Below are 11,397 nucleotides of genomic sequence, written 5' to 3'. Positions count from 1 at the left end.
GGGCTTGCAGAAATTGTGGTGTTCACAGAAGTATACAAAGCATCCCAAGGGGGAAGAAGCTCTGCAAGAAGACCCCCAAGCAGCTCAATCAAAACTGAGCATGCTCAATGGGCACAGAATGGTGACAGACTGTGGGAAGGAAAGCAGAAAAGCCAAAGAGTGGCATGGAGCATCACTGAAAAGGGCATGGCAAATTGACTGGCAAACTGAGCTCTACACTGCAACATTTTGTTACAGAGTCCCAAATTCCCATTACAGCGGGTAGATAATTACTCTCCTACAAAACATGCAAGACGCAACATTGAATTTCACTAATTTTTGTATGTCAGACACTAATGGGAAAAAGGCATACCTTAATATGGAAGCTGAAAATATGTGACAATTAAGACCTAGTGCTGTTATCATAATTACTAAATTTTACTCAATTACCATTTCAAATAAATGTACCTAAGAAGGCAGTTTTAAAACTTCCTCATACAAAGTAGGAGTTATTTCTATGTACGTCTTTGTCATGGCAACACAAATAAACATAGTGGGAGAGAATAATTTTAATCAGGCCTGTCACAGCAAATATCTAACGAAGAAAGCTTTCAGCAAATAATAGTATGAAAAAGTACACAGCACTAAGACATTTTGTCCTTAAACAAAAGGCACAAGCAATATATTTTCAGCACATTAATATTATGAATACTGGCTCATAAATGCATAGTCCAGAACAGTCAAAATCTAAAGGGAGAGAGTGTCCGTTGAGAAATAAGGTAATCATCATTTCCATTCTACAAGTATCCCTCTTCAAGTGTTCTGTGAATCAGTTATCAATTTTATTTTTATAATTACTTCCTGAGTTGCTGTTTGTTAAATCAGTAATTATTTACATTTAAAGAGAAGATATGAATAAGTGAGAAAAATGGGATTTGTGACCATGACCAATAATGTTTTCTCTGCCCCCAAACTCACACAAATCTGACACTAGCTGTGGGGTGATTTAATCAGAGAAATAGCATGGCTTGGGGGGAGACAACACTTCTCTCTTCTACGCTTCTGTCCACTAAACACACCTGGAAAATGGGGGCACTCCTGATCACTGACCTTCTAATATCTTGTTTCGCCCCCACGTACAGTATGTGTGTGTAATCAGAATGGTAAGCCCTTAGTTTCAGATGCAAAACCTAAACCCATTGAAAAGGTTACCATGTCCCTCAAAGCAGATACTGGACAAAAGACCTTTACCACTTCCCATATAGAATCATAAAATCATAGAATAATAGGGACCTATATGGCTATGGGTTGCTGCCTTGTCATGGCGAAGGGGCTTGAGTAATTCAGAGAAGCTATGGGCTATGCCGTGCAGGGACACCCAAGATGGATAGGTCATAGTGGAGAGTTCTGACTAAACACGATCCACTTGGAGCAGGAATTGTCAAGCCACTCCAGTATCTTTGCCAAGAAAACCCCATGAACAGAAACAAAAGGCTAAAAGATAAGACGCTGGAAGATGAGCCCCTCAGGTCGGAAGGCGTCCAACATGCTACTAAGGAAGAGTGGAGGACAAGTATAAGTAGCTCCAGAGCTAATGAAGTGGTTGGACCAAAGCCGAAAAGACGCTCAGCTGCGGATGCGCCTGGAAGTGAAAGGAAAGTCCGATACTGCAAAGAAAAATACTGCATAGGAACCTGGAATGTAAGATCTATGAATGTTGGGAAGCTGGATGTGGTCAAACAGGAGATGGCAAGAATAAACATCGACATCCTGGGCATCAGCGAACTAAAATGGACAGGAATGGGCGAATTCAGCTCAGATGTTTATCATATCTACTATTGTGGGCAAGAATCCCGTAGAGGAAATGGAGTAGCCCTCATAGTCAATAAAAGAGTGGGAAAAGCTGTACTGGGATACACTCTCAAAAATAATAGAATGATTTCAATACGAATCCAAGGTGGACCTTTCAACATCACAGTAATCCAAGTCTATGCACCAACCACCAAAGCTGAAGAGGCTGAAATTGACCAATTTTATGAAGACTTACAATACCTTCTAGAACTGACACCAAAGAAAGATGTTCTTCTCATTATAGGGGATTGGAATGCCAAAGTAGGGAGTCAAGATATAAAAAGAACAACAGGTAAGTTTGGCCTTGGAGTTCAAAATGAAGCAGGGCAAAGGCTAATAGAGTTTTGTCAAGAGAACAAGCTGGTCATCACAAACACTCTTTTCCAACAACACAAGAGGCGACTCTACACGTGGACATCACCAGATGGGCAATACCGAAATCAGATTGATTATATTCTCTGCAGCCAAAGATGGAGAAGCTCAGACCTGGAGCTGACTGTGGCTGATCATCAGCTTCTTATAGCAAAACTTAAGCTTAAACTGAAGAAAGTAGGAAAAACCACTGGGCTACTCAGGTATAATCTAAACCAAATCCCTTATGAATACACAGTGGAAGTGAAGAACAGATTCAAGGAACTAGATTTGGTGGACAGAGTGCCGGAAGAACTATGGATGGAGGCTCGTAACATTGTACAGGAGGCAGCAACAAAAACCATTCCAAAGAAAAGGAAATGCAAGAAAGCAACGTGGCTGTCCAACGAGGCCTTATAAATAGTAGAGAAGAGAAGGGAAACAAAATGCGAGCAAGATAGGGAAAGTTGCAGAAAATTGAATGCAGACTTCCAAAGAAAGACTTCCAATTAAAAACATGGCTGTTTATTCAGGCCTTCCCTCCAGCCAACTCTTGATTTTTTCTTACTTTTCCTTTTTATTTTTACTGCTGTCCTTGTTTGATTATTATGTGTTTGTCTATGTTTTATTAATTGATTTTATATTTGGAAGCCGCCTAGAGTGGTCCGGTGGGCCAGATAGGCGGGGTATAAATTAAATAAATAATAATAATAGCAAGGAGAGACAAGAGAGCCTTCTTAAATGAGCAGTGCAAAGAAATAGAGGAAATTAATAGAAAGGGAAAAACCAGAGATTGTTAAAAAAATGGAGATATTAAAGGAAAATTTTGTGCAATGATGGACATGATAAAGGACAAAAATGGTAGGGACCTAACAGAAGCAGAAGACATCAAGAAGAGGTGGCAAGAATACACAGAGGAATTGTAACAGAAAGATCTGGATGACCCGGACAAGCCAGATAGTGAGGTTGCTGATCTTGAGCCAGACATCCTGGAGAGTGAAGTCAAGTGGGTCTTAGAAAGCATAGCTAACAACAAGGCCAGTGGAGGTGATGGCATTCCAGTTAAACTATTTACAATCTTAAAAGATGATGCTGTTAAGGTGCTTCACTCAATATGGCAGCAAGTTTGGAAAACTCAGCAGTGGCCAGAGAATTGGAAAAGGTCAGTCTACATCCCAATCCCAAAGAAGGACAGTGCCAAAGAATGTTCCAACTACCGTACAATTGCACTCATTTCACACGCTAGCAAGGTTATGCTCAAAATCCTACAAGATAGGCTTCAACAGTATGTGGACCAAGAACTCCCAGAAGTACAAGCTGGATTTTGAAGGGGCAGAGGAACTAGAGAACAAATTGCTAACATTCGCTGGATTATGGAGAAAGCCAGAGAGTTCCAGAAAAACATCTACTTCTGCTTCTTTGACTACGCAAAAGCCTTTGACTGTGTGGACCACAACAAACTATGGCAAGTTCTTAAAGAAATGGGAGTGCCTAACCACCTTATCCATCTCCTGAGAAATCTATATGTGGGACAGGAAGCAACAGTTAGAACTGGATATGGAACAACTGATTGGTTCAAAATTGGGAAAGGAGTGCGACAAGGCTGTGCATTGTCCCCTGGCTTATTTAACTTATATGCAGAATACATCATGTGAAAGTCAGGACTGGATGAATCCCAAACCACTGGTCCCATCACCTCCTGGGAAATAGAAGGGGAAGATATGGGGGTGGTAACAGATTTTACCTTCTTGGGCTCCATGATCACTGCAGATGGTGACAGCAGCCACAAAATAAAAGACACCTGACAAACCTAGATAGCATCTTAAAAAGCAGAGACATCACCTTGCCGACAAAAGTCCGAATAGTCAAAGCTATGGTTTTTCCTGTCATGATGTATGGAAGTGAGAGCTGGACCATCAAGAAGGCTGACTGCTGAGGAATTGATGGTTTTGAATTGTGGTGCTGGAGGAGACTCTTGGGAGTCCCCTGGACTGCAAAGAGAACAAACCTATTTATTTTGAAGGAAATCAAGCCCAAGTGCTCACTGGAAGGACAGATCCTGAAGCTGAGTCTCCAATACTTTGGCCATCTCATGAGAAGAGAAGACTCCCTGGAAAAGACCCTGATGTTGGGAAAGTGTGAAGGCAAGAGGAGAAGGGGATGACAGAGGACGAGAAGGATGGACAGTGTCACCGAAGCTACAAACATAAATCTGACCCAACACTGGGAGGCAGTGGAAGACAGGAGGGCCTGGCGTGCTCTGGTCCATGAGGTCATGAAGAGTCGGACATGACTTAACAACTAAACAACATAAGGCTATTGAGTCCAACACCCTGCTCAGTGCAGGAATCCAAAGCAGATCTGACAGATGGCTGTCCAGTTTTTTCTTGAATGACGCCAACTTTGGAGCGCTCACTACCTGCCAAGGTAATTGGTTCCATTGCTATACTGCTCTAACAGTTAAAAAGGTTCTCCCCCCCCCCCCCCCGCCAAGATTCAGCCTAAATCTGGCTTCCTGTAGTTTGAGTCCATTATTACATGTCCTGCACTCAGGGATGATCAAGAACAGATCGAGCCCTCCTCTGTGTGACAACCTTTCAAGTATTTGAAAAGTTCTATCATATCTCCCCTCAGTCTTCTTTTCTCTGGGTCAAACATGCCTAGTTCTTGTCTTTCCTCATAAGACTTGGTTTCCATCCCCCTATCATCTTTGTTGCCCTCCTCTGAACTTGTTTCATTTTGTTGGCATCCTTTTTGAAATGCGGTGTCCAGAAATGGACAGAATACTCTAGATGAGGCCTAACTAGTGCTGAATAGAGGGAAACTGGTGCCTCATGGGATTTGGAGACTATACTTCTATTAATACATTATAAAACCACATTTGCCTTTTATGTCACTATACCTCATTGTTGGCTCATATTCAGCTTGTGATCTACAAGAATTCCAAAATCCTTCTTCCTCATAGTATTGCTGAGCCAAGTGTCTCCCATTTTGTAAATGTGTGTTTGATTTCTTTTTCCTAGGTGCAGTACTTTATTTGTTTGTTTGTTTGTTTGTTTGTTTGTTTGTTTGTTTATTAAACTTATATGCCGCCCATCTAGACAATGTCTACTCTGGGTGGCTCACAGCAAATAGAATAAAACAACTGAAAAATAACAACAATATCTCAACAATAAACAGTCATTCAAGAGGGAGGAAAGAGAATAGATTTAGTGGTGACCGGAGGGAAGGCCTGCCTGAATAGCCAGGTTTTAAGTTGGCTTTTGAAAATTCCCAGCAAACGGGCCAAGTGGATCTCGGAGGGGAGATTATTCCAAAGACAGGGAGCCACTGCTGAGAAGGCCGGTTTCTTGTTTTTTCTTTCCAGACCTCCCTCGCCGTCAGGCTCTTCAGCCACACCTCCTGGCTGGAACGAGTGATGCGAGTAGATCTAGGTGGGAGGACGCGTTCCGCCAAAAATCGAGGTGCTAAACCGTTTAGGGCTTTATATGTAATCATTAAGACTTTGAAATCAATGCGGAAGTGAATGAGCAGCCAATGCGAGGTGGCCAAAGTGTGGGAGATATGTTGATGTTTTCTCACCCCACTGAGGAGTCTGGCCACCGCATTCTGCACCATCTGAAGTTTCTGCATCACTCTCAAAGGTAGCCCCACATAGAGCGCATTACAGTGGTCTAATCTCAAGATTACAAGCCCATGGACCACATTGGTGAATGCCCCAACATCAAGATAGGGATGCAGCTGGGCAATCCGCCAAAGTACTTTGCACTCATCCCTATTAAATTTCATTTTGTTGTTTTCCGCCCAAAGCTTGAGCCTATCAAGATCTTTTTGAATTTTGTTCCTGTCTTCCAAAGTATTAGCTATTCCAGCCAATGCTGTGTCATCCACAGATTTGGTAAGTATTTTCTGCACTCCTTCATCCAAGACGTTAATAAAAATGTGTTGGTATGAAGGCCATCCTGGATCATTTCAGTCTATCTTGAAATAATGGTTGTCAAATAATGGCAGTAGGAATACCACTGGTGGGATGAAGATGCAGCCTAGACAGGACACAAGAATTTCATAATACTTTTTAAGCATGTGTTCTTCTTCAGACTACATGTCCTCCTGCAAGTATGATATGCCATCTTCTCCGAATGCTCCTACCAGCCATGAGCAACCCCCCCCCCGCAACTGTTGGGCTAGGAGTGGTTCTGTCTCTTTTCTAATTCCATGCTCTCCTTGCCCATTAGAGAGTGTCACTGATATGCCCTTTCTTTTTCATTTCAACCCCCACCCCACAATAACAGAATGCTTGAAAGTCTATAAATGTCCTCAGAAAAGCTAGTATTTTATGCATAAAAATGCATACAATTGCATTAAAAAGCATTCTGTTGTGATTGATAGCGTGTAAGGAAAAAAAAGGTTGAGAACCAATGGCTTAGGCCATTTTGACTTTGATATGCTCCCCAATCAGGGCCAATTCTGACATCTTGACAGGCTTGAGATTCTCTTCCAAACCCAAGACTCCCTCTGGCCACAGCCACATGTAAAGGGATTGTGACAAGTGTTGTGCCAGATGCACCCAAATATTCTTAAACTGCCCTGTGCATGCCCGCACATGACCCATACATGACTCCTATAACATATTGACAGCCGTGTAGTAAATTGAAATAAGGCACATTAAGTCCCCATGCCACATGAAACCAGAAATACAAATGTACACTGCTCAGTGTTAACTGGATATGAACCTCTGACAGACTTCTGCAAAGTCTTTTGAAAAGACCATGCACTTACCAAACTCTTCTAAATATCCTACCATGTGTTTAACAACCAATGGAATATGATGGTGTGTTCCCTCTTCAGTACAGTGGTTTAGGGGAACTCCAAATGCTTTCTGAGGTACTGGTCCAATTTTATTTCTACAGCGCCTAACTTCTATGGAGGATAACGATTGCTGAAAACAAAAAGAAAATAACTTTTGCTGTAACTGCTTCTCGGAGCATTCTTAAATCAATGATGCAGAAGAAATTGTCTGAAGCCGAGAAGGAACAGAAAAACATTTTGCACGAATTGCATGACTCATGAAAAACCATGTGATTCAGGAAAGAGACATAAAATATACAGCGTGTGGTATTAGCACAATGTTTGTTTATGTGCCATCAATTTGAAACTGACTGATAGTGACCCTCATAGGGCTTTCAAAGTGAGAGAGATATTTAAGGAGTGGCTTCAACAGTTCCAGTTAGCTTTCATGGCTGGACGGGGATTCAAATGCCAGCCTCCCAAGCCCTAACCCATCTCTTTAACCACTACACCACACTGGGTATCTCATTAGCACAAAACACTAGGAAGAAAACAAAAATCTCAAATTAGCAAGGAAATTTTGGTTCTCTTAGCTGAGCAGAACCAAAGCTTTTTTCCCCTCTTCAACTTGCGCCTTTTTAAAACTCACATCCAAAAACAATTTCCATTAAAGGACACTGTTGCTCAAGTAATACCAGCCTTTTAAGGCCCGATTTACCTTCTATTATTTTCTTGTCTTCATACCATCACTCTATCAAAATGCAAGTAAGCTAAGATTTTTATTTCCATACAGAATACTTTGACCTGAAGCTTTGTTTGCTTAAAATGTATGAGCTTGTACCATAATATGCATCAGGGTTGCTGTTAAGTTTAATAACAAGGGTTGAAGACTGTAATGTAGATGTATCGAATCCATCATACATTTATGGTATGAGATAGAATGAGACAGAAAAAGTTAAGATAAGATCTGGACAACATGTATGAACTGATGCCAGATTGCACACTGATCTTAATCTCACACTTGCTTGCTAATCTTCATAATGTTAATATGTGTGGGGGGGCTCCATTTGTATCTTTTGAGGTTGAATTATTCTAGAGTCATTTACATTTTGTAATCAAATAAAACCCTATTTAATTATTGTGCTACATAACAGGTTGTTGTGTTGCTCTGTGTTCAGTTGTTTACCTCGGTTGCCATGACAAAAATATGCTCAGAGGACATTCCTACGACATACATATGGGGAAATTTATATTTGTCAACCTATATATAAATATACTTAACATAAATTTTATTGAATTAATAGGTAATAATTCAATAATTAGGTATAATTGCCTGTTACCTAGTAAAAAACATATGATGAGATCCAATTGTAAGGATAATGCCTATGGCGAGATTATTACTGAGTGCAGCAATCTGATTATTTTTGAAGGAAGCCTTCAGTTTAACTGCAAGATATATTATGTGATAAATAAACCATCATATATTTTTTGAACACAGTGAGACTGGAATGAAATTTAGAGCATGTGCTTTGGATGAATTTCTGCGTTTACCTTTAGACACTACTTCATGACTTTAATCCTGTTCCCAAGGAGAGGAAAGCTATTAATAGATATAAAGTGCAATTTAAATATTTTAGTCCTTTCATAAAATAAAGTCTCTCTGCCCTGAAGACTGATATCAGAGCAAAGTCAATATGGATTGTGCAGGTCACAGGTCTGTATTTTAAGGTTAAGCAGCAGCTTGAGGAACACTACACCTATTTTCAAAGGAGCTAAGAAAAAAAGCTAGCTGCTCTAATGTAATATTCCTTTGAGCATAATGAAACTCGAGGTGTTCATTTATAACATTAATGACAAAATCCTACATTGATTGTGCAATCAGTTGTATAGTTCCATTGCAACCCGTGCACAGTGTGCTAACAGAACTGCTTCGCTCAGTGGGCATAGGGCCAAGCCACAGCTGCATAACTAACCAAAGTTTTTCCCCAGTGTGACATTTTTCATCACAATTCTGAGATTGACCTCCCACCATCACCTCATTTTAAATGGTGTGGTGAGCAAAAGATGTAGGACATCATTATTGTGGAAAATCTATTATGAATCTCAGTCATAATGTTTTCCTAGTTATTTGAGAATACATCACACTCTAATCAATGGGACATGTCAGAGTAAAATGCAATCAGCAAGTTAAAAAGATGAAAATGTTGATGGGAATTATTATTTTTTTACAAAAGCATTAATTGAACAGATCACCCAAATGCATAACTTGTTAGAACAACCCCTTAAGTCTACTTAAATATTTTGGAAGTTCTTTCTACTTCTTTCATCTTCCCCCTTTTAAAAACCTTCTGAAATCAGAGAATTTTTTTTTCTCCTTTTGCAGATGTATAAAAAACATATTTGAGAAACAATGACCAATTGTGTTCCACTTACACAGATTGCAAAGGAGGCACCTGTTCCCATGTTAAGCCCAAAGAACCGAGCGGCAGCACATTAGAACATAACATACAAACATCATGTTCTTCAGCCAGTCCGTGTCATCTTCTCAGCCAGACTGCCATGCAAGCGTTGTACAAAACACTGAAACAACTATCCAGTCATATGTGGCGTCTTGATCTTGAGTACTTCAAATGTTCAAAAGAAAAGTCCTGACAAGGATAGAATGTGGGGTTTTGTTCCTTCTTATTCTGCCTTCTAGGCTTTTTGTCAAGTTAATTCTAGAACAAAAACTCACTGAGGTGTCACAATCAAAGGTGTTGCCATAGCATCTGACACCCACAACAGGACAGTGTTACTTCCGGCAATGCCACAGCCTGCCCAGCTGACACTCCTTGGGAAGGAGAACAGCTGAGTTTACCAGCTGCCCTTTCCCAGCCACACTCCAGCCCGAGGGGGACGGTGTCTGCATGAATCAGAACCATTCGTAGACAATTTAGCATCCAGGTAGAGCTTGGACAGTTATCTTCTGAAAGTAGCTTTGTTATTGCGATTATCATTAGCATTGCCAAAAAAAGAGAGAGCCAAATTAGTTTCTTCTTGAAATGCTGTTTACTATTTACAAGTAACTCATACATTACTTAAAAAAAATCTTTGGATCAGAAAGGCAGTGGCACAAACAGTGAAAAGCTTTGCACAAAATGTCTATAAAACACCCTGAAAGCTAATTAGAAAATGTTACTTGTTAGAACTTTTTACACTCTCTTCTCAACAAAACAGAAGACTTTGGTTTAGGTAAGTACATTAATAGTTAATTCCTTACTTTCAGATTCTATCCAATGGATGATCCTTTTATAGATGGGGGGCGTAATTGGTTTAAGGTGCTAAATTTTAAGAATCTTCCTAATTAATTCACCTTCATACTAAACACCGCTGTCCCTTATGAGATGCTATGTTCAAAAGTGGAGAGGCATGCCAGGTGAAATCTTTAAAGCTGAGGCTTGGAATCAATAATTTCTGCAGCATTTTGCATCCCTCCCCATGATTAGTAGAAGCATAATCAATTGTGGTAATAAAGAAATGTACAACAATATGCTTCTTGCACATCATTTGTTGCTGTTAGCAGAATTCAGCGGGCTGTGGATGCACTTTTGTCTCCCAATAATTAGAAGATTCAGGAAATATAGAAACATGCCGTTAAATGTACCATACCCTAAAGCAGGCCACATCCAGCTTGCCTTGTCTTTTTATCCGGCCCAGCGAATGTTGCAGGCTCGAGTCCGCAAACCTGTGCATGCGTGTGGGGGGGCGGGAGGGCGGTGCATGTGAGCGGACAGGAGGCAGGCAGGAGGCGGGCGTACGCTCATGTGCACATTCCTTCAGCCCTCAAAAATGTGGAAAATATATAACATGACCCTCAAGGTGAAATGTTTGGAGACCCCTGACCTAAAGGCTTGATCTATAATGGGTTCAGGGTTCAACTTTCGATGGTGCAGAATCTGGATTGTCTGGTCACAGAAGCATGTTGCTTGTCATGCAGCTGATCTGGGGGGGGAAAGATACCTGGCTTGTGCAGATATGGAATATATCAGAAGCACAACATGGGGGGGAGAGTGTTTATTTATTTGTTTTTTAGATTTTTACCCCTGTCCCAGTGAGAAGCATCCTGCCACTGACTGTTATCCTCAATGAGAGGAGAGCTCTCCTTGGTACTAATAATTTTCCCCCTCTTTTGGAAATACAGTAGAAGGTATGGGTGGAGGTGTGATTCCTGTCAGGATTACAGAGGAAACAAAGTTTAAGGCTCCATTCCCATGTCGTGTCCCCAGTCCCACTCCCCTATTCATTCAAAGCCAACTAGTGGTTCAAGCTAAATTATCTACAGAAGGCTTTTCTAGTATATGACAAGCATCAGGTTTGGCCCTGCATATGGTTTTCATTGAGATACTGTAATATCTTCTCATAAGGTAGTCATATGCAGGCCTAAATAAA

General features: G+C 40.7%; 1 protein-coding gene across 3 annotated transcripts in view; it reads right to left on the bottom strand.

Moving 5' to 3' along the window:
- The window catches only part of LOC110083655 (protein FAM13A), a 30,442-nt gene extending 20,682 nt beyond the window's left edge, over positions 1-9,760 (bottom strand). Inside the window, exons 1-2 of one of the 3 annotated variants that reach the window (XR_012085467.2) lie at positions 9,403-9,760; positions 6,961-7,120 (exon numbers count right to left, since the gene is read on the bottom strand). Coding sequence is in view for 1 of the 3 variants with exons in the window: in XM_020802261.3 (XP_020657920.2) it covers positions 6,961-7,120; positions 9,403-9,432 (190 nt within the window). In the remaining 2 variants the exon portion in view is untranslated. The remainder of the gene's footprint in view (positions 1-6,960; positions 7,121-9,402) is intronic. The other 2 variants (XM_020802261.3, XM_072995134.2) reach the window with 2 other exon arrangements.
- Positions 9,761-11,397: the final 1,637 nt, after the last annotated feature.

This window comes from Pogona vitticeps, chromosome 3 (assembly GCF_051106095.1).
Source record: "Pogona vitticeps strain Pit_001003342236 chromosome 3, PviZW2.1, whole genome shotgun sequence".
Lineage (NCBI taxonomy): Eukaryota > Metazoa > Chordata > Lepidosauria > Squamata > Agamidae > Pogona > Pogona vitticeps.
Note: the sequence above shows the minus strand (reverse complement) of the source record. Positions and strands in the feature narration are given on the sequence as shown.